We start from the raw sequence: 23,546 nt of genomic DNA, 5'->3' as shown, positions 1-23,546 counted from the left end.
CTTTCTTGTTTAAACTCTCAAAGTACAAACCTGAGTAGTAAAATAAGAATCAAAACTTATATTTATATAGTGCTTCCCCAGTCACCCACACCAACCTGAAGCCACCAGGAGAATTGTGGAGTTCAGAGTTTGACACTTCAGCAAATAGGTGAAAACTGAACCTGCAACCTTCCGATCAGCGGTGAATTTTGAGTTCTGAATGTGCAAGCGTGAAACGAGCGTTTTGACACGTTTACATTGACTTTACATTGAACAGGCTGCTTGAACTTTCGATGCTGAGGGCAGTGTGAACGTAGTTTAAGGCAGTGGAGTCGGCATCACTGTGTATTTGAATGTGTGTGGGTGAATGGGACTGACTGTGAAGCGCTTTGGGCCTCAAAGGAAGATAGAAAAGCGTTATAGAAGTATATGGCATTTACCATTTATGAAGAATTCACTTAAAGGGCTTATGTCATACTGAACCTTTCAGAGTTAACTATATCCATACAGCGGTATAAGATCATATATTACCTTTGGCACTATAAAAAAATTTAAAAAAAAAAGAGTTATTTTCGCAACTCATTTTTCCAACCCGGAAGTAAGACAACTTGATCTCTGAGGCTCCGCCTTTCCCTCCATGTGGGTTCATGACATGACATTTCACCCACGAAAGCAAAGAACATCCGAACTTTTACAAAGATGGATGTGTAGATCGTCCATTTAAAAAGAAAGTGTTTAGCCGATCACCGCTAGCTCCACTGAGAAAGTGGGCGTGTCTGTTAGCCTGGGGGCGGAACTGGCAGCACAGACTCTTTCTGGAAGGCGCTGTTCTTTACTTTGTGATGTCACAATGTGAGGACCCACTCATTTTCGTGGATTGGGAGGGGCTGATGCTCAGGTTTTAGAGGAATACTCGCAGAAGCATGAATGGATCAAAATACAGTTTGGGATTATTTATAGTGAGGAAAGAGCATTATGATCCAAATAAAAGCTCAATAAAGTTGATTTTGCATGTCCTGTAAAAGTTATCTAGGAGTCGTGTTACGCAGTTCTAACTTCTGATGGTTTGGAAAGCAACTTGCACAGCAGTGTTAGTAAGTTTCATGACTGCAGAGACGTCTGCTCACTTTGATGCTTCCAACATAAACCAATCCGACTGTGTGATGAGTTTATGCATATCAGCAGCAGGAAATTCCATTTCTTCTTTGACTTTGACTATCACGACTGTCACTATAAAAAGGTGAACCTGTCAGTAAAAGCTGCTCCCCTTTTTTGTTTTTGTTTTTTCAGTCGTGTTTGACGGCGTCCACCTCTGCTCTTTTTGCAGCACGAGGACGCTTTTCTGCCGCTGCATTTCATTCCTGACCTTCTCACTTCCCTCATGATGACTGAGGCCCATTCAATCCCATTTCTGATGCATCAGTGCTGACTGGCTGCAGACGCCATTCTGCTACGTTCCATTCTTCCGCACCGTCTCCCGATCCATTTTGTGCCACAAAAAAAAAAGGTGCTGGCGTCCTGATCTTGGCTGCGTGCTGATGACGCTCTTATTGCTCTGATATTTCTCAGCTTAATGAAATCTGCTCTGCCTCACACTGATGGAACTCTGTTAACTTTGATCTCACAATTAAGTCTGCGTGAACAGCTAATAAAGCATAATCTGCCCTGTATCTGCTTGCCTGCGCCCGAGGCTCGGGGGGCCTTTTAGCATATCTGCGCCGCTGCTCCTGACTGACACTTTGTTGCTCTCGGCTGCAACAGTGACTTATTTTATCACGCCCCAGATAATACAATCAAGTATTAAGAAGCTGAAAATCAAACCAGATCTGCATCAGTGGAGTGGCAGATGAGTGGCAGATGCCTGCAGGGCTTCTAGTTGTTCAAGTTTTTATCCCTTTACTTTTAAGCAGCTCCCCTGAACTGAAGGATGAAAGGAGGAGGGAGACTGTTTTTTTTTTGCCATCTCCTCATTTGTGCAGTTTGGAAACATTTATGCCACATATTGTTCATTACCGAAGCGCTGGCGTCACTCCCGACCTCCTGATCCCTCTCATAACCTTTACGTGCATTTGGTTGATCAGACGGAACAATGGGCCAAAGCAAGATTTGTGCTTTAGGATAAGAACAAAGTGAAATTGCAGTCCAGGACCGAATCCACGGACAGACGGTAGCAGTTTGGTTCTGGAGAATTGATAAGGAATGTTTTCCACATGAGTTTTGCTGCTGATTGGAGCTGCTGTTGTCCTCTCCTTCTAACCTCACAGTTATGGACATGGGCCAGATCTGCAGACCTGGTCGACTCTTGATGTTTGAGTCCTGTTTCCTCTTAAATTTGTCTTTCTTTCCAGGATCAAACTAAATCCTGAACTAAATCAAAGTCCTTCCTGTTTCAGCAGAGGCATAAAGAGCCTTTTCCAAATGCACTTTCAGCATTCAGTGTTCACACCGATTTGTCGCTGCCTGACACTAGCGCATGTCCACCAGCCACAGTTAGAAAAGTCTCGGTGTGAAATGTTAAAGTGGTACAAATCTGGTGAATGTTGCTTTCACAGCTCTATTCTGATAAATTAAAGGCCTCTCCAGAGGCTCCACTAAAACACGGTGTACCCCAGGGCTCTGTTTTAGGCCCTCTTTTATTCTCGCTGTATCTGCTGCCATTTGTAGGAAATATAATGTGTCGTTCAACTGATATGCTGATGACATCCAGATCTATGTTCCTTTCAAATCTGGAGGAGCTGAGGGTCTTGACAATCTACAGAGGTGCTTAGCATACATCAAATCTTGGATGGAGCTTAACTTCCTCTGTCTGATTGAAAAATCTGCTTTGATCTTCTCCAGACTGGACTACTGTAACTCTCTGTACAGTGGCATTGACCGGTCTCTGCTCCGCCGGCTCCAGCTGGTTTAAAATTCAGCGTCCCACCTGTCAACCAGACGTTGCGAGCATATTACTCCAATATTGCACTCTCCTCACTGGCTGCCTGTGTCTTTTAGAAACATTTTTAAGATTTCACTTCTGATTTTACCACATCTGCTATTTTCTCCTTGGTACATCCATGAGTTAAAAGGGTGACCATCCACGAGTCCCTGATTGATCGAAGTTCAACTGGTTTAATTTTCAATGCACGTTCAATGGCCGCGCATTTTTGTAAGTAGAGCGTGAAGGCGGACTTAAAAACCTGCATAGTGACGACGCTGGGACGCAAGAGTTTTGAAGGTGGAAGCATACACATGTCTAGAAGATGGAAGACTAATCTTCAACTGTTACAGATTTCAGCCACACGCGTGCTGACGAAGACCACGGGAACACATTACACCCTTTTTGAAATCATGGCATTCCCTGTGCATTTAATGGATTTTAAAGTTCTTTTCTTTGTTTAATAAATTCTGTTGTGGTCTAGGGCCGTCATATCTGTCTGATTGTATTTTAAAGTAGGAGCCCTTGCAGACCCTGTGGTCCTCTGACACGGGCCTTTTGGTTATTCCAAAAGTCAGAACTAAAACTTACGGCAAGGCCTCTATCAATAATTGTTTTGGGTTTTTTTAACTTTAAGGTGAAAATAAGTCATCTTTTGCTATTCATGTTTTTAAATGACAACTTGCTGTATTGAAAAAAATGAAACATTTGTTGATAATTAAATGTTTATAATCCACCACTCTAAAAAAGTCTGTATCAAAATTGAGACGGTGGGTATAAATAAGGAGCTTTTTTCCTGAACATTCATGTCAATATTTTTGCATTCTTAACAATGTTGTGAGCGAAAATGTATCTCATGAAAAAATTGTTGTTTTTTTTGTGTGGAATTTATCAAAAGATTTCAATTCCAAATCCAATTGAATTTCATGTCAATTCTATGATGTAGTGGACTTTAAAGGGTTGAAGATTTTGTGTTTTTCTTTTGTTTTCCTAACTTCAGCTGTTTTAATTAAACAGGGATAACACAAGCCTCATATAAACCAATTTCAGTTTTCTCTCTGTTGTGCTGTTTTTCTGGATATTTTTCTTTTAAAAACTGTAAAACTTTTAGATTAACTTAATCTCAGTTAACTGTGATTTTTGCTGAAAATGAAAATGTTTTTTTTTTGGTGTTTTTAACATGTTCTTGTAGCTTTTTATTCCTGACGGAGGACATAGATAAAATAATTTAGGTTTAAAACTGCGTTTCTGAGTATTTCTTTATTTAAATCGTGTTGGGTCAGGAGCAGAGGAAGAAGCTCGGGTTTGCAACTGCTGTTGATGGGCCAAAGTCATGGAGGTATTTTTGTGCCATTATTCCAAGCAGGACCCTCGCTGTTCAGAGCGTAAAAAGTTTAAAAAAAATCTGTGTGCTCAAAAATTAGCTTCCACTTAAAACAGAAAAATGCACTCAAGAGAAATTCTCTTTTCTTCTGTGCTCGAAACAAAGTGCACCATGTGACAAAAGTGCCACAAAAGTCAGCCAATCACAGACATGGACACGAAGGTGATGCTGATTGGTCAGAAATCCTTCCTGATCCCGTCTATGAGCTGATTGGGGGGATTTAGTGGCACAATTGTAATGTTGCCACATAAGAAGAGAAGTTCTCTTGAGTGAAAGTTAATTTGATTGCACATATTTTAGGTTTCAAGAGTAAAATTGTTTTGCTTGCAACGATTTTTGAGTTTCAAGTGCAAAATCAGTTTTGAGCGCACAACATTTTGTAGAGTTTTAAGCGCCAAACAGAGACAAAAATCCCATCAACTTGTTGACAAATAAATCCATGAACGTCCTCATTTTCTTCGCCCAAGCTGACACTTGGCTCAAAACTGTACAGCTGGACATCCCCGATATTTTTCTCTGTTTTTTTATGCTAGGCTAATGTTAGCTGAGGCTTGTGAGGTGTTGTAAGCTAGCGTGACAGAGTGTAAACAAAGGACTGATGGGAAATTAGTGGAGCCAATTTCAGTGGCAAAAGTCCCGCCCACAACTCGGAGGCAAATTTCTGATGAGCTCCTGCTGCGCTGCAGAAAATACACCATCAGTTTGACTAAAAATGGCATAATCTTGGGTAAAAGACCACTGGGGAAAAAATATAGCTGAAGTGGGCCTTTACTTTAATTTCCTAAAGTCTAATTTACAATAAAAAAAAATCATTATTGTCATTATTGTCTATACTGTAAATGTAGTGTTTAGATATTTAATATAAAGATATTAACCTCTAAACATTAACCAAACCCTCATTATTGCTTTTTCACTTGTTATTGTTCTGGTTTTGACAGCTCAGCTTAACTGTGTGGTTTTCTTGTGTAACTTTTGTCAGTTGTGTAACGGGAAACAGTTTTGGTAAATTGACACCGTTTGTGACAGAACTACCCATTTCTGATGCCAGGTTGTATTTCCATTCCACTTTGTGTCAGCCCTTTAAATCTGTGAGCTGCTCTCACCGTCTTCCTGCTCCCCGGTCCAAATGAAGACGCTCTCATTTGCATGTTTTCAGTTTCTGTCGTGAAACAGTGAAATTGTGAATAGAAAAAGGCGCCTCGTGGTTTGCTGCACACCAACTGTTTCTGGGTTTGCAGTTGCTGATTTCCTTTCAGCAAAAAAAAAAAAAAAGTGAAAAGACTGACCGTTCTTTGCTGGATTTACAAAACAAACAAACACAAAAACAGCAGTTGTTTTGCTTGAGAACATTTTTGTGAAGCAACACTTTCAGTCACCCACGAACTGCTGCTGCAATCTTCCTGTACTTTAGTCCCCGGCGCAGCTTTTACTCAGCCACTCTGGAGATGACTGGTTCATGCTGGTAACTGAAATTTGATGTTTAGGATTAACCTGGTTTTTAGTCACAATACCTAGAAGTTTGTGCCAGAGCAAGAGTCAAAGCTGAAGCATGAAAGAGGCGCCGGTTCCTGTGCGACGCAGAATCCAGCTCAACCCGACACAACAGGAAAACTTGAAGGTCAGTGTCTGTTAACAGCAAAAACTTCTCATGGAAGCTGATTTCCTGCAGTGAACATGAACTTTTATTTGCTATAAAACTCTAATAAGATATTGGAAAATCCCAAAAAATTATCCCTTTATTATTTTAAAAGGCTCACAAACTGTGGCCAAATGCTTATGGTGTTCATTTCTGATAAGACTACAGACCCACACAGAAGAAAAATTGTACTTTTGGTGTTTTGAACAATTTTTTCTAATGATGGACATATATAGCGAAAATAAAATTAAAATTACATTTTTTGAGTGTTTATTCAGCCGTTCAGACTAATTTTTTTTGAAAAGATCGTATGTATGACGCACAAAATTCGCCGGGCGGGGTACAGTCTCCATGCTCCGCCCCTTTCTGATCATCCACCTGCAGACAAACAGATCCATGACCGTCTCTGTTCTCCTCGTCTGAACTGGAATCTGGATCAGAACTGGACGGCTGGATAGATCCGACATTACTGCCATTTTTGTTGCCCCGCTAATGTTAAGTTGGGGGTGTGAGGGGCTGTAAGGTAGCAGGAGAGCGTGTAAACGGAGAGGGGTCCCGTCCCCAACTTAGAGGGGAATTTCTAATGAAGTCCTGCCGCTCTGCAGAAAATGTGTCCCAGAAAACTACACAGGTTTTTGGATTTTGGCTAAAAACTGCGAAATCAATTTTAAATTTAACTAGGAACGTTTTTAGAATAATTCGGAGTGGGTCTTTAAAATAAAAATATTTGTCAAAGAGTATTTATTTCAAAAAATCGGTCCAAATTATTTAAAATTGTAACCTGCAGATCTTAGAACTTTTGGATCTGCTGGTGACTCTTGAAAATCACATGAGAAGGTTTTTGTGAGTCTCATGTTATCCAAGTTTAATCTTTCTATAAAGAAAAAAATCCTGTGTTGCAGATAAAAATGTCTCCAGTGATGTAAAGTTTTCTTTGAGATTTTAGTTTCTGTAAAAAAAATTTAAAAAAAATAAAGTACCAAGGGCGCCATTTACAGATCAGTGGGAAACAACAGGTTAGCCTAGTGAAGAGGCTAGCTGGGAATTCTACTGTATTTAAATGTAAATTTCTAATTTTTGTCATTTAAAATAAATAAGTACATGTTTATTTATTGTTGATTAATGGTTCTAAATTGTGAAAGTGTGAAAGTTTGCTAGTGCGGGGCCCTGCAATAGACTGGTGACCTGTACAGGTGTAGCTGGTGTAGCTCCAGCAACCCCATGACCAAGAAAGGGATTCAGCGGGTTCTGAAACTGGATGGTTGGATGGATGGATGGCATTTTTCTACCCATGTGTCGAAGTGTCCTTGGGCAAGACACTAAACCCCACCTTGCCTCTGGTGGCTTTGGCCCCAGTGTTCAGCAGCAGTGTTTGAATGGGTGTGTTTATAGGTGAACAGGAATGTGACTGTAAAACATTTTGCGCCTTCTAAGAAGATAGTAAAGCGTGATATAAGTGTACGCCACTGAGACTACAGTCCCGTATACCAAAATGCCACCGCAGAGCGAAATGGATGCTAGTTTTTTGGCACATTAGGCAGGTGGCCGCGCGGTAGTGTTTGTAATCGGGAGGCGAATGTCACATTTGTACATACCGCACGGTCAAAGCTGTGTCTTAAAGAAAAAGCTTATAGTGACCAGACAGTTTCTAGACATCAGTCAGTGGCCGCCCGGGCCCATTTGAGGGGCAGTCCGGTGACGGGTGGTTGGTTGGCAGGAAGATAACTAACTAATAGGGGGGTCTCCAAGGTCCCCAAAATCGTCTGGTGATTGGTTGAATTCAGACTGCCACCCTACAGCCACCCCCCCACCCCCCCAGCCCCCCCACTGCCACCGTCTGATTGTGGTTGGACCGCTCGGACCTTTGTTCTGGAGCGCTGGGTTTCTTGGGAGGCGTGTTGTCTCAAAATGAGTAGATTTAAAAATTGACAAGACTGAATGTGAGCTCAAAATCTGAGTTGCGAATGACCAGTGGTCCAGAATGGCCCACTTATACCCCCGGTTATACCCCTGGGCTAATGGACGTTATATGGACGTTATGTGGACGTTATGTGGACGTCCGCCTTCCAGAGACATTTACACGCCATCCAATCAGAGCAACTGCTGGGCGGCTGCCACCGATTTCATGATGGTGTCATCCACGCCTGACAGCCGCCGTCAACATTCATGACCACGCCAACGAGTTTTCAAAAAACATGGGGTGGCGGCAGCTAATCTTGAAGATTCTGCGGATGCCTCTCCACCGGAACGTGACCGAGGCCTCGCCAGATGACACTTTGAGACTCGCCATGTTCACCTGCAGCATCCGACCGCCTGCTACCAACCTGAAGGCGCGCCGTGGCCAGGCGGCGCTGCTCATCCGTTAAGCTAGTGTTCATGTTTGTTTGAATGATGAAATTGGAACGACTTACTGGCTAAATCAGCTTTTTCAACCCACAGAATGTTGACACTGATGCCACATCCAGACGGTTTGAAATCTGGGACACCAACGCTGTGGACGACGTCCACTGAGATTTTCACAACATCTCTCACTTATTGTGAGTATTTAATGTCGGTAACTTTCTTTCAGCTGCTCAAGCAGAGCCTTCTTCCTCCTGAAATCTCCATAAAACATATTGCTTATGCGGCTAATTCTTGAAACAAAGTCCCGACCTTTCATCAGATGTGTCGACGGAGACAGAACTTTTCCCGCCTGAGAGCACGTCTATCTGCTCTGCCTGTGGATCTCCTATCAATTCTTTTTAAAACATCAGCTTTTCAGTAGCTGGTAGGAACACGAAGGGAAGTTTTTAAATACTGTTTTTTTTTTTTCCAAAGATGGGCCTACAGCATGATCTGCAATTACATTGCTCAAAAATGTTTGCATATTCAATATAATAGAAAAAAAGGAAGCAGGGCTCCTGGATGTGACTTAATTTAAACAGCCCTCATAGGCACCATGCGAACTCTACAACAATGTGCTGCAGAGAGATACCTTATTAGTCCTATTATCATTATTCCTCCTGATCAGACCCCCCCCCCCCCCCCCCCCCCCCGCCAGATTGTCGTCCCTCACCTAACTTTTCCCTTTTATCGTGCAAACACAGACCGAACGCCGCCTGCAGACGCGCTCCGCCTGGGAAGGAAGTTGTGGAAATGAGACTGCGGCCGCCGATGCCAGGACCGGCGGAGGGAGAGTGGGCCTGCTTCTGACAGACGTGGCAGGCGTGGGGTAAAAAGATGTGTGGAATTAATGAGGCCAGGTGATGGAGGGAGGCAGCCAGGCGCTCCGGCCTGCCTGCAGTTCACCTGCAGAGCTGCTCGTCTGAAAACCCGCCTGCATCTGCATCATCACTTGGCTGAAGGCGACTTAATTAAAGCTAACAAGCAGTGCATCGACGGCACGCTGACGCCGGGGGGGGGGAGGGGGGGCAGTATTGTGCATGCAGGTGAAGCACACTGTTGATTTAAAAAGTGAAGGCTGGCTGACAGCATGGCTATCAGGAAGTAGACGAGTCTTCCTCATCCCCGGAGGAGATGAAGAAGACGCATCTTTAAATGGCTGCAAATATCTAAACCTTTACAAGATGCAAACGTCTACCTTTAATATTATATCCCTTTTTATTTTCTCTAAAGATTCTCCAGAATTTTCTGTCTCTTCACAACAGTAAATGAGCCCGGGGTGTAAACACTTTCTCCAAATGGATGAGTTTTAAATCAGAGCCTCAGCAGCTGCTTTTATCAACATGGATTTGGTTTGCAGAAAGACTCACTGAAGTCTTTCTAGATGAGATTATAAAACCTGTTTATTGAATTTCTTGAAAAAATAGTGATTTAAAAAGTACAAATTTACTTTTATGACTTTAATTATCTAAATTCCAAACCTTTTTTTGCAGGTTTTTGTCTAAAATCTTCTGATTTTTCATGAATTTGATGTTGGAGCAGATGTTGTTTTTTGTCTTTTATGAATGTCAGTGACATTTATAAAATATATTTAAAACCTGATTCTGATTGTAATTTATTTTAGTTTGAAGGTCAGATTATAAATGTCTTTATTCTGGAATTAAAATCTATATTCAGTAAGAAAAGAGAGTTCAAATTTAATCTGAAAGTTCCTTGTGAAGGAGAAGTGCTATCTTGATTGAAGTGGAAGATTAACAGAATTTTAAATCAACATAATCTGACAGTCCTGAGATTAAAAAAGGTCTAAAGAGATAAATAAGCTTTGATTGGGAATGAGGTCAAAGTTCTTAATTTAATCTATCAATTATTATTTTTTTGGTGTCACTTTTGGCATTGAAGCTCAAAATGTTGGTTTTAATCTTTAAATGATCTGAGATTATTTTGGGATTCACACCTGTAATCCGTGAAAAAGTCAGATTTTAGTAATTTCATTTTCTTTTCCAAACTCAGTTTCTTTGCTGAAAAACAAAATTTTCTCTCAAGTTTGATGTTTTGGTCAAATGGGGGGGCGGAGGGGGGTGATACTGAGTAACGGTAACTGTAACGGACTACTTCAGCCTCGCGGCCTTTAAGCTGCGTGACTTTGTGACGACCTTTGCTCCCCCCCCCCTCCCATCCCTACTGCCCCCCCCAGCACTCGCTTCATTCGCAGTAAATGGAAAAGGTTTAGCGCTATCGCCGTTGCCATAGCAACCATCGGAGTGCCCCCCCCCCCCCCCCCACCCCTCAGCAGCCTCCTCCAGCGGAGAAGAAATGAGTTCTGAACAGGCGCGAGAGAGGCAAGGATTAAACATGATCCCGCGCGGACGGACTGTCAGTCAGACCCCCCCCGCCTCTCTCTTTCCCTCTACCCCCATGAAGGGCAAATAATTCTTCCGCGTGCGTCTTTTGTTTTTTTTTTTGCTTTGGAGCATCGTTGATCAAAAGGGATAATAAATGAACCCCCTCTTCTCTGTACCCCCCCCCCCCCCCTCCATCCAGGCTCGGTTCTGACTCCTGATGTGGTCGTGATGCTCCTGAGCCAAACAGTTGATGGTTCCTTTAATTAGCACGCGGAAGATTAATGACAAAGCGCGCGCGGGGGCCGCTCTGTTTCCACACTGAGACAAAACTGGAAGTGTGGCTTAAGGTAACCCCCCCCCCTCCCCCATTAAAATGAGTGGCCTCTGCTGCAGATTTTCTGCTCCTCATTCTGCGTTTATCCCCTCAGACTGAAGCGCTTTCGCTCCTTTTCTCTGTTTATTCTCTCCGTGAAACAAAGAAAATCTAGATTCCTGCACGTGCGCGGACAGACGAATCTGTAAACAGTTTCCGGTCAGACTGACAACAAATTCTGCACCGATTTGGTTTTTAGATGCAAAATATTCCAACGTTTTTGGATTTAGTTTGAAATAACATATATATATATAAATATATAATAAATGTCAGTTCATTTTCACAGTTTTTGGAGCAAATCTGCAGAAATGATCAGAAGCTTAAAGCTAAAATCACTAAAAACAAATGGAATTATTGAAATCTGGGATTTGAAAATGTAATTTAATCTTTGAACCCAAACAAACTCGGTTCCTGATGAGAAAACAGTCTCATTCAGATGTAAATTTGAACCCTCAGTGAACTGCAGCTTTTTTTATTTTAAATCTTATTTTTCCATAAAACTCATATTCTCAGGCTTTGTTCATTGTTGTGGTTAAAACGCGCACAGGTTCACAGTTAAAGAGGAGCACGTGCCCCAGGAACCGGGTAATCACGTTACAGTAACGCAGTGCTGGTGCCAGGCTGGCAGAGAGGGGGGGGGGTGTTAATGCAATTCGATATTTGCCCCATTGCCATTTGAAGAAGGGGAGGGGGGGGACCCGATAGCGGGGTAACTGACACCCCCGATCGGCCTTGTAGCGCCACAAAGTCTCACGCAGGAAAACATGGATGTAAAACTCTCCAATTAATGACTTTTTGGTCTATTGTGGTCGCGCATGTCGATGTACGCGCACGCTCGTGTGTGACCGTGTATTTGCTTACTATTGGTGGGGGGGGTGTAATCATAGAGCACAAACAGAATCAAACAGAATAAACACAAGTGTATCATTAATAAAATAACAATAAAATAAAAATGCACGCGGCCCCCCAGCACTGCTACCTGCAGAAATGTGTGCGCGCGTGATGTTGGAGGGGGCCGCTGGGGGGAGCGGGGGCAGGATGCATGATCAAAAGTGATTCTTTACGTTTGATAATAGTTTTAGTTTCACTAAAATTTTCGAAGACTTTCTGAGGTTTCAGAATAAATTCATGAGAGTACAGGGGGCGGGGGGGGCGGGGGGGGGTGTCCATCCCCGGTTTGTTTGACATGGCGGCCTCCCCGGGTATAAAAATCCAGATAAACATCTGTTGGCGCTGCCAGGACGTTGGAAAATGAAGGATTGAGGGAGGAAGAGGAGGAAGACAAAAAATAATGAAAAAGAAAAAGATGCGGGGAGGGGGTGGGGGGGGGCAGTAGGGAGATGGTGATCAGCTAATTACAGCTGCAAATAAATTGCTCGTTTATCCTGATCACCCCCCACCCCACCCACCCCCTTCCTTTTCGTCCTTACAAATAAAACTACAGGACTAATCCATCAATTTCATTATGATCAATATTATTGCCCCCCCCCAAAAAAAACCACACTTTACAATCCAATCATTAAAGAAAACCCCCTGGACCACGTATATAGAGGTGGTGGTGGTGGGGGCTACTTCCTGATGGTTTTGTACTAACAAACTAATTAAAGTAGATTTTTATTTTTATTTATCTGATCCACCCCCCTCCCTCCATCCCTCCTCCTGCACCTTTTTAAACATGTTTTACCATTTTAGAAAGGGAGCATTTGAGCCCCCCCCCCCCCCATCAGATTCATTGTGATGTATTAGATGCAATAAATTATCCCGTGTAACAAAACATGGCGCGCTGAAAGGCTGATAATCTGCAGAGGGGAGATAAGGATTCATTATTCCGAATCATTATGAATCCGGCGTTGGCTCTGACTTCTTTCTTAATCAGCTTCTGTGATCCTGAAGGGAGCAGATAAGAGCGGACTCGTTCAGCATTCTCCCCACCTAATATTTTAAAATAAAACACACGTGCACATATATATATTTATATTTTAGAGAGGAGGGGGCAGTGAAAGAAATAAATAGATAACGCCTCCTTTCTGGCCGCGGTTTGTCTCAGAAATGATGTTTTACTGCAAAAAAAAAAAAAAAAGGACAAAAATCAGAATTTGGAGGCGCTCCTTTGACGGGGGGGGTTGGCCTCTGCGCACGCTCCGCTCCTGTGGAGGCAGAGGACCACGCCGCGCGCGCGGGAGCGACAGGTTTTAAATGGATGATTTCAGAATCAATTTCACCAAAATAAAAAGACATTTGAGAATCTAAATAATCTGGTTTTGATGCGTCAAATCCATCCGCGTTTATCAATAACAGCAGATTATTAAATCAGGGAGGGATTCAAACCCCCCCACCCGCAACCTAAAAAAAATCTGCGTAATTATATTTTATTTACTACCTAAATTGATCCCTCCCACCACACACACGCACGTATGCGCACGCAGGCGCGCAGGGTTGCTAGTGATCAGTTTTTGAGCCTCCTCTGTGTTCAATTTTGCGTCAGATGCGATTTGCGCAGAATTTGTGAAACTGGGGGGGTGGGGGTGGGAGGGGAGTTCAAATGTAAATAATAAATAAAAACAAAGAGGAGTGGCTGCTGCTGCCGCGCGCTCTGTACGCGGAGCTGGAAGAGCCGCGAGTCTATCAGGCCGCCTATGGTTTGGCCCGTGCGCGCGTGCACCCGTGCCCCGGTAGCCTGTGCGTGCTCGCGCTTCTCCTGGCGGTGACTTTTCGAAGATGATGATGTGACTCCGGGCCCGCGGGCGCGCGCACCTTCTCCTCCTCCTCCTGCAGCAGCAGCAGCAGCAGCAGCTCTCCTCTCCCCTAAAGGCCCCCGGCCCCCCACCTCCATGTCCCACTTTCTCCACATCTGCAGGGGAAGGAAACGGAAGAGCCTCGCGCCGTACAGCGTCCACACCAGGTCAGTAAACGTTTGCCTGTGAAAGTCCCGCGCGCATCCTCCGCGCGGCGGCTCTGCATGTCTGATGTTCGCTGCCGATAGTATCGATCCAGATTATTAATAATAACGTTTTACCTCCTGATCGGATTTCTGTGTTAAAGCCGCCGCCATTGTTGCCGTCCCCCCACCCACTCTTAAAAAAATAATAATACAACTCTCGTCTATGTCCTTCATTATTTCAACAATTACCCCCTCCCCCCTTCTAAAAAAACGCAAAAATGAGAGACTTTAACGAGCCATTACGTCGCGCGGGTTCCGACAGAATCTCGTGAAGCCGTGAAATCGATCTGATTACCTTTGCGCGCGGGGAGGAGGAGGAGGAGGAGGAGGGGGGCGGAAAGAGGAGCCACCACGGCTCCCTCCATCATGTCCGCGTCGATGTCTTCATGTGGCGCAGAGAAGAGAATCAAGAGGCAAATTAATATGTGAGTGCGCGCGGGAGAAGGGCACGAGCCCACATTTTCACAATAATAAATATGCTTTTTTTTCTGCAGCTTTGAACTTAAACGCAAAATTTGAACGACACAAATGAACCCTGAAAATGTGTCTGCTGACTTAAACAATGTAACAAATTACTTTGTGGGAAAAATGACACATTTACGTAGCTTTTTTTTGTTTCGTTCCCTGAAAGAAAACAGAAAATAATTTATTCTGTTTGTTTGAAATCATTCTAGGAACCCGCGCAGACTTTCACCCCCAGTTTTGTTCTGAGAAGTCGGCTCGGTTCTCATGCTGACAGAACTGCAGCCTTTTTCTTGAAAAGATCTGCAGGACACAGATGACTCAGGATGATGGAACAAATAGATTACCTGCGGTGCCACGGCGGTTTCGAAATGCATGAAAGACTCCCCAACCCGTAAAATAATTCACTTTTTGTGTCTTTTAAGTCGCTTTACAGCTATCTAAAAAATTCCGCCTCTTTTTCTCTAAATTTGAAACATTTTCCTAAATTTCAAATCTAAAAAATATGCGCAAAAATGTTGATCCAGAAGCGAAAATTGTTCTGCGTAAAAACGCAAAATTAGATCGTTTTTAACTTGTGCTTTTACTGTAATTTTTTTAATCCTCTTTGAGTGATGTTGGTTTTTTTCTCTTTAGATTTTTATCTCCCCTAACCTTGTATTCATCAGCTGACGGAAGGAAACTTTTATTTAAAGCAAGCACACGCGCACGCGGACAGACCACTAAATCAGATTTTGGCAGCAGAAGAATCTTCTATCCGGTTCCGACTTACAAAGCTTCAAAAAAAAATATATACATATATTTTTTGTTTGAATCAAACTGGACCGAGCACAGAGTCCACGTCAAATGAAATTTTGGAGGCCTTCAATAAACCAAAATGAAGCACAAATTGATTTAATAGGATAAAAATATTTCTAATTTTACTGTAATCCTATAATTTTTTGTTTATTAGTAAACAAAATTAATTTGCAACCCCCACGTGCCACAAAACAACTAATAAAAAGCATTTCTGCGCGCGCGTGTGGGAATAATTGAAGATGGAGGCGTCAAATGGGGCCGCGGGCTGGTTCAATCTCACTCTGATCCACTCTCCTTCACCTGACGTGGGTGCCACAGCGTGCGCGCTCCCGCGACAAGAGGCTTTCATTTCCTGGCTTTGGGCACAAGGACGTGACGTCACATCCAGTGCCACTCACACGCCAAAAAAAGAGATCATTTTAACCACAAACTATTAGTTTGACTAAAACAGCAAAAGGCGCACAGTCAGAAAAGTACGCTTTCTTTCTTTTTTTGGAGAGTTTGGAGACTTGGTCGCGCGCATTTTAAAAATGAGTAATCTGCCTGTTACCGCGAGAGGACGCACTGCCCCAAATTTAAGAGCCGCAGAGCTGCCAGAGGGCCTCTGAGCAACAGGCTCCTTCTGCAGCCTTCCGCCCTCTTTTATGTGCGTCAAAGAAAAATGATTTTAACAAAGTTTGGATGATAATTTTAAAAAATATGTTTAAACAAAAAATTATTTTACAAACGAAACGTTTAAAGTCAGCACTTCTGCATCTCTCCGGTACCCCCTCCCTCAACAAGCTTCACTCAATTAAGGCAGGCCCCTCCCCTAGCTGATGACACTGACGGACCCTCCTTAAGTTGCGTCGCGCCGCAGCTGTCTGCGAGCATTGAGCCGCCTGGCGCCATCCTGAAAGAATGCCTTCACTGTAAAAAAAAAAAAAAAGAGTGAGAGAGCTACAGGGCACACAGGAGAGAGAGAGTGACAGAGGGGGGGCAGAAAGAGGAGTTAATGGAGAGGGCTTCAACTGCGCACCAACTCAGATTTGATCAGAGAGTTTAAGTTGCTGAAGCTGCGCGCTGCACACGGGCTGAACCGGGCCGAGACAGTCATCTGTTTGTGAGAGGCGAGCAAGATCTGGAGTTCTGCTGGGACCGGACCTTTTCCTTACTTTATTTTTGGACGGATTTCTGTGACACCTTCGCCTCACGTGTAGATGTTCGTAAAAAGCCGAAGTGAAGCGAAGCGACGCGCGGTGCTGCACGCGAACTGAGCCCAGAGACCCGCACGAGCTCTGAAACTGTGCCCTCTGTCTCCAGGTTTTTCGAAACCCGGCTGTGGATTTATCGCAAAGGGATTTTTCTGGTCTCGTAGCTGCGCGCGGCTGCTGCGGCGCACATGAACATTTGCTGAAGAGGCAGAAGACGCAGAGAAGGCGATGGAAGTGAGCGCGGATCAGCCGCGGTGGATGAGCCACCATCCGGCGGTGCTGAACGAGCAGCATCCCGGCTCCCATCACCCGGGCCTCGGCCACTCATACATGGACCCGCAGTACCAGCTGCCTGAAGATGTGGATGTAATCTTTAATATCGATGGACAGGGGAACCACGTTTCTCCTTATTATGGAAACTCAGTCCGGGCCGTCCAGAGGTATCCTCCACCTCCGCACAGTAAGTCAGCTCTTTTGGTTCTTTCCATTTTTCACATTTCATAACAAAGCAACTGTGCGTAATTTGGGTATGGGTATACCTGACGCTGTGCCATGACTTCCTGATCTCCAAAGGATTTTCAAACGTGTTTTTTTTTTTGTTTTGTTTTTTGGTAAAATAAACCTTGAGCTGGTGCGTAAAATGCGCCGTTTGGGGGCCTCTCGCCGGTTCAGTGATTGTGATCTGCATTTGACATCTCCTCCGCCGCAGGTAGCCAGGTGTGCCGTCCCTCCCTGCTGCCCAGCTCCCTGCCCTGGCTCGAGGGGAGCAAAGGAATCGGCCCCCACCACAGCAGCTCACCCTGGAACCTGAGTCCCTTCCCCAAGAACCCGCTGCACCACGGATCCCCGGCCAGCCTGTCCGTCTACCCCCCGGCTTCCTCCACCTCCCTGTCCACGGGCCACTCCAGCCCGCACCTCTTCACGTTTCCCCCGACCCCTCCCAAAGACGTGTCCCCGGATCCAGGCATCTCCACCCCGGGCTCCAGCAGCTCCGGGCGCCAGGAGGACAAAGAGTGCATAAAGTACCAGGTGACCCTGGCCGACAGTATGAAACTCGAATCCGCACACAGCCGGAGCGTGGCGTCAATCGGAGCAGGGTCAGCCTCTGCCCACCACCCCATCGCCCCATACCCACCCTATGAATACGGGCCAGGCCTCTTCCCACCGAGTGGCCTGATAGGTGGGTCATCTTCTAGTTATGGTTCCAAAACAAGACCAAAAACAAGGTCCTGTTCAGGTAGGCGTGCGCTTTATTACATTCCCTTTTGATCTAACATGATTCCCCAGATTTACAGCCTCGACACTTGTTCAGTCTATAAAAATAAATTAAAGATAAAACAAAAAAAGGCCCAAACAGAAAAATTCTCCCACAAACGAACAACTGCTGGTGAACAATTTTGAACAGGCGCAGCGTCAGCAACTCACAGAACAACAATTCCAATAAATTCAAAAATATTCAAAACGTTTTCTGATCATAGCAAATATTTAATTTAATTTATTTTATAGGTTTTAGTTCATTTTCTTGTTAATATCTTTACATTTTATCCTATTTTTTAAATTTAAATTAGGGGAAATCCAAAAATAGAAATTAATTTAGAAACCAAATGTTTTTCCGTCCCTCCTGAATTTTCCTGCGCGCGCTCAGGCACGCAGAAAGGAAGTCTGCCCTCCGTTTATGTGTTTAAGTAATCCCATTACTGTCAGGCCATCGCGCGCCACAGTTGCATTGTTTACCCAGCGGCGGAGCAACCGGACGAACGAAGCGCGAGCGTCGCGGCGGCGCAGCGCGCGGGGAGACAGGCGGGTGTTTGCGGGACTCTTTTGTGAACAACGAAAGAGACGTTTTAACTAAAAAAAAACTCTTCATTGCAACATTTTGAAGGTATTTTATAATTTTAAAAGTAAAATGTACTTTAAAAAAGTAAATTTATGTTTTGTAATTTAAATATTGCGGAATAAAAAGCACTAAAAACTGGATCAGTTCCTGGTTGGTTGGGTTTCAAAACTCTCCTCTTCTGTGCCAAAACCAGAGCGCTGCATGCAAGTGCCGGCCTGTTTCTTCTTCTTTTTCTTCTTCCTGTCTTTTTGCTCTTTTTTTCTTCTTTTTTTTTGAGAAAAAACTGCAGCGTGAAAAATAAAGAGGGAAGTGCGTGAAAACGCTTATGTGATCACACAGGCGCGCTGCGTGGACCTGGGTTTCGTCATGGGCGTGCACGAGCGTGACTGTTGTTTCACTTTCACCCCCCACCCCCTCCCCCGAAAAGCAGTAACATGCTAACACAGGAAAAACGGCGTGCGCTTTAACAACAAATCTGTTGTTGTTTTTTTAATTATGAAAAAATAATCGGTTGCTGAGATAAAAAATAAAGAAATAAATAAATTGTTTTTATGGACCTTCTCACATTTATTCTGATATATGTTTATTTTTCTGCATTTTTTTAATGTGTTGTTGTTGATGCGTGGGTTTTTGATCGTGTCTGTCCCTGTGTTCCCGCATGCAGAAGGCCGGGAGTGCGTCAACTGCGGGGCCACGTCGACGCCGCTGTGGAGGCGGGACGGTACGGGTCACTATCTGTGTAACGCCTGCGGCCTGTATCACAAGATGAACGGGCAGAATCGCCCTCTCATCAAGCCCAAGCGGCGGCTGGTATGTCCCCCCCCCAACCACCTGACATTTCCCTCCAGCTGATGACGTTTCCGTCTCTCTCTGTGTCTGTTCTTCCCCCCCTCTCCAGGAAGAAGTATTAGCTGCAGGAAATTGACTCGACAAGTGCAGGTCTCTGCTTTCAGATACTACCTTAGCAAAACTGCACCGTTTCTCTTTTGCCTTTTTATTTTTTTTTAAATATATTTATGATTTGTGGAAATTGTCGCGCGCATGGGTGTTTTTCTGCAGCTGCAGCTTAACGCGCAGCTGCAGCCTCACGCGCACAAAAACACCATCCTCTCTAATAGCAGCATTTTTTTGTTGGTTGCATTTCTGTGCAGGTATTCATGCAACCTTAATTTACAGGAGCAGTAGGGCCCCCCCCCCTTCCTTTAAAATCTAAAGAAGCCCCCACTTCCCCCCTTTTTTCAATTAAAAAAAAAACTTGAAGCCTCGACTCCCCAGGAAAGAGCAAGATCTTAGTGCGCCTGCGCCATCTCTGCATGTTTGTGAATATTTGTGTTTCTGGAGGAAATCTTCAGCGGATGATTGACAGCTCAGCTTTATTTCAGGGTTGTTAGGCCGCCACGCGCGCGCAATTGGGAATCCTTTGGCGAGATAAGGTGGTCCCGCGCGCTCTCTTCACGCGATGTATTTTCAGATTTACAGATTTAAAGATGAAGAATCCGTTTTGTGTCTTCTGTCATATTTGTGTTGTTTAGTCTCTTTGTTAAAAAAACATCTGGATTTGTTTGCAAAAAAAGAAAAGAAATCTTTTATCACGACCTTCTTCTCCCTGTTTCCTCCTTTAAAAGATGATGTCTTCCATCCTGATTGGCTCATTTCTTCAGGTGACGTTTCCTTCCGTTTTGTATTGACGTGTTTGTTTGTCTTTTGGCCTCTTTTCTGCAGTCTGCAGCCAGGCGGGCGGGGACGTCCTGCGCCAACTGCCAGACGACAACGACGACGCTGTGGCGGAGAAACGCCAACGGGGACCCGGTGTGCAACGCCTGCGGCCTCTACTTCAAACTGCACAATGTAAGTCAAAGCCCCCCCCCTCCCACCCACCCCCGCCCTTTTATTATTATTTTTTTCATTTCTCCGAATCCCATCCAGACTCCTCATCTGACTTTCCGGAGCAGACAGATAACAGAATTAATGTGATTCATTGGCAGCAGGAGGGAATTTAAAATGTGCAAAACCTTAGTGAACTATGGCTGCTCTGGATATGAATATTAAATAAGATCTACGAATGTGTGTGTGTGTGTGGAGGGGGGGGTATTAATTTTAATTCCACTAATTTCTAGGCCCTGTTTTTATTTCTGCTTTTTCTCCAGTAGAACCTTTCAGCAAACTGGATTTCAGGCAAAAAATGTAATTGTAGCACAATAATAATAATAATAATAATACAATTAATGCTTAATGGGTCACAAACGCCCCCACATTTATTTCTAAACGCTGCAGTTTAATGATTATTTATTTTGATCCGATTTCAGTCTCAGTTTAATCGTCACACAATCTCATTTTGATGAAATCCAGATTTTTGTCTCCTTTTTTCGTTTTTTTTCACCACCTTGCTGAGCTTTGACACCTTTGAGGTTTCAGCGAAGGAGGATGTGAGTCCACGCCCCCCCCCCCCCCCCCCCCCCCCTCTGCGGCGGTCATTGACTCTAGCATTTTGGCGAGGCTTTTTGTTTGATGTCGTGGGGGGAGGCCGGCATCAAAGACAGCAGGCCCGGCTGGCTTCAGAGCTCCGCGGCGTGGAGCGTAGTCAGCAAAAAGCGGGCAGAGAAAGCCGAGGGAAGAAATCCCTGCTCCCATTTCGCCGGGGAAGAATCCTTCACTCGTAATCCAGGCTCAAGCCTCCTTTCTCTCCCTCCTGGCTCTGACACAGTCCAGCTCAGACTCCCATGTATAAACAGCCAGGCATCTCCTCGCGGGTCTCCGTTGTGTATCTTTGGATCTGTCTAAACGCTGAACTCTTAAAAGCTTTTCCACCAGCCACTCGGGGAAAGGGGGAAAACCGGCTAACGTGAAATCTTTTCTGTCCCCTTTTGAGAGCAGATTAACCGACCTCTGACCATGAAGAAGGAGGGCATCCAGACCCGGAACAGGAAGATGTCCAGCAAGTCCAAGAAGAGCAAAAAGTCCCAGGACAGCATGGACGACTTCTCCAAAAGCCTGATGGACAAGAGCAGCTCCTTCAGCCCGGCCGCCCTGTCCCGCCACATGTCCTCCTTCCCGCCCTTCTCGCACTCCGGCCACATGCTGACCACCCCCACACCCATGCACCCCTCCTCCAGCCTCCCCTTTGCCCCCCACCACCCCTCCAGTATGGTCACAGCCATGGGTTAAGCCCCCCCCCTCCCAGCTTAAACACCTCCATCTGAAGGCTCCTTTTCCCTCCGCTGTATTTTAGTTTTTCTACAAGGAGCTCCATCTGTGTACAAAATCCTCCTCGAACCCACCTCACCCTTCACCTGTGTAACAGGACCCCCCCCCCCCCCCCATGGGCCCCCATTTATCCCAAAACTGGGGTATTAAAGAGAGCGGGGGGTGGAACTGAATATATTTGTACAAATTGTATGAAATACATGAAATGAAGACTTTTTAATTAAGAAAAAAAAGGAGACTTGGCCGTGGGCAGCTAACGACCAGAAGGGTACGAGTCGCAGCAGGATGGGACTTTTCTGGAAAGGGTGGGCCTCGGATTCGCCTGCGTGAATTGTGTTGCATTAAGTTTGCAGAGAGCCGTCTCTCTCCTTCTTCTTTTTTTTGCAAAATTATTTTATTTGATTTTTCTGGATGTGCTATAAGTCTCGGGCAGATGTGTTGAAGCTCACATGCACGTACGTGCACACACACACACACACACACACACACACACACAAAGACTTTCATCCTGCCCTCAGATTATATGCATTGTGAGAAAAAAGTTCCTGTATTTGTTATTTGTATGTATAAAAATCAGAGTACCAAAAATACAAAAGAAGCAAAGATGTTGAATTATTTCTTTATGTTATGCAGACTGAATAGTTGTAAAAATTTAATAATAATCACTAGTGTAAAATATGACTGCTTCTTTTTTCCTCTTTGAAAATAATAAACTAGTTTAATCTCTGTTGACATGCTAGCGTTGTGGTCGGCGGCCGTCTTTTCTGTCTCTTTTGCACCCCGCCCACGTACACGCCCTCTACAACCACAAGCTTTGATGCTTCCAACTCCGCCTCGCCGCTCGCAGGACCAGCTCTGACGGTCAGTCCAGCACAAACAGGAAGACACAAAATAAACGACGGAGGAGCAAATCAAGACGGCGTTTGCTTCGTCCTGTTTACCCCCCCCCCCCCACCACCGCCACAAACAAAGGTTGGAGGATCAGACTGAAAAGTTTAAAAAAAAAAAAAACGCCTCGAGAGCTCAGCAGCAGGGGGAAGAAAAAAAAGAAGCAGAACCTGCAGAGTGGACGCAGCTTCCCCAAACTTCAGTGATGCTCCTCGATGGCAAGTCAGACTAGTGCGGCTGTGAAATGAAGCTGGGGGTGGGGGGGTGGGGGGGGTTCATCAGTTTGCATCCGAGACAAATATCTGCAGTGAACTGACATAAACTAATCACTAAGAAAATAACAACAAAAACAGTTTAGAAGATTCAGGGCATTGATAAAAGATAAAGAATCACAAGACGGGAATGTAGATCAACTAATCCTAGCTTTTGTTTTGCATCATCCACACTGTTATGTTCCTTTTCATTTCTGCAAATGACCTTAACCCTTGTTCTATCTTAGATGACCCCCCCCCCCTTACATTGACCTGTTCTCCCTACCATGACAAAGGTGGATAAAGGTGGAAAGATTTCATGTAATCTATGGACACCAGTGAAGATCACAAATCATTGAAGAAAAAAGGTTCAGAGCACTGTATAGTGGGTCTAGATGACCCAACTCCCAACGTGAAAGTGCCCAGGATAGCATAAGGTTTACAGATGTTTTTTTTTCCCGTCTCTAAATGATTGTTTGGACTTCAGCTGCAGAAAAGTGTAAAATCCCAGAACCTGTCTGGTTCTGGGCTGCAGAGGAGGCCAAACAGATGTCAACTATTTGACATCATTTGTTTTTGAGCCGCTGTGACCAATCGGGAGATTGGCTCCTGTGTTTTAAGAGGGAGGTCAGCGGGGCGGCAGGATGAAAACGGGAGCCGTGTGCATATGAAGGGATTGAGGGGGCAGCTTAGACCCCGTGCTGGGACCCCCCTGGCCTCTGGCTGACCTTCTTCTCTCAGATGTTTGGCCGTCTCAGGTGAGGATGGAGCTGTGTCTCTTCTGCCTCTTGCCTTTCAGGTGAGGATGATGACGGATTTGCGTTGCAGCGGTCCATCCTCATTGGTCGCTATTGGGTCAAGCTCGGGGTCATGAAGGAGACGACATGCGAAAAAAAGTCCTCTCAGAGCTGAAAACGATGAACATCCCACCACAGGAAGCAGGAGTTTATTCGAACAGG

At 44.6% G+C, this 23,546-nt stretch overlaps 1 protein-coding gene and 1 long non-coding RNA gene across 7 annotated transcripts; both read left to right on the top strand.

Annotated features, from left to right (window-relative positions):
* The first annotated feature begins 4,369 nt into the window (after positions 1-4,369).
* Positions 4,370-9,849, top strand: LOC111946970. The gene is made up of 3 exons (XR_002872838.1): positions 4,370-5,898; positions 8,356-8,453; positions 9,003-9,849. It is a non-coding gene; the product is annotated as an uncharacterized LOC111946970 (long non-coding RNA).
* A 3,752-nt stretch (positions 9,850-13,601) lies between these two features.
* Positions 13,602-22,187, top strand: gata3 (GATA binding protein 3). 6 transcript variants are annotated; one of them, XM_023952072.1, is made up of 6 exons: positions 13,602-13,915; positions 16,517-16,867; positions 17,117-17,644; positions 18,909-19,054; positions 19,967-20,092; positions 21,119-22,187. In XM_023952072.1, exons 2-6 carry the CDS (start codon positions 16,636-16,638, stop codon positions 21,407-21,409), a joined length of 1,323 nt encoding a protein of 440 aa, XP_023807840.1. In that variant the 5' UTR covers positions 13,602-13,915; positions 16,517-16,635; the 3' UTR covers positions 21,410-22,187.
* Positions 22,188-23,546: the final 1,359 nt, after the last annotated feature.

The sequence above is a fragment of the Oryzias latipes genome, chromosome 23, assembly GCF_002234675.1.
Source record: "Oryzias latipes chromosome 23, ASM223467v1".
Classification (NCBI taxonomy): Eukaryota; Metazoa; Chordata; class Actinopteri; order Beloniformes; family Adrianichthyidae; genus Oryzias; species Oryzias latipes.
Note: the sequence above shows the minus strand (reverse complement) of the source record. Positions and strands in the feature narration are given on the sequence as shown.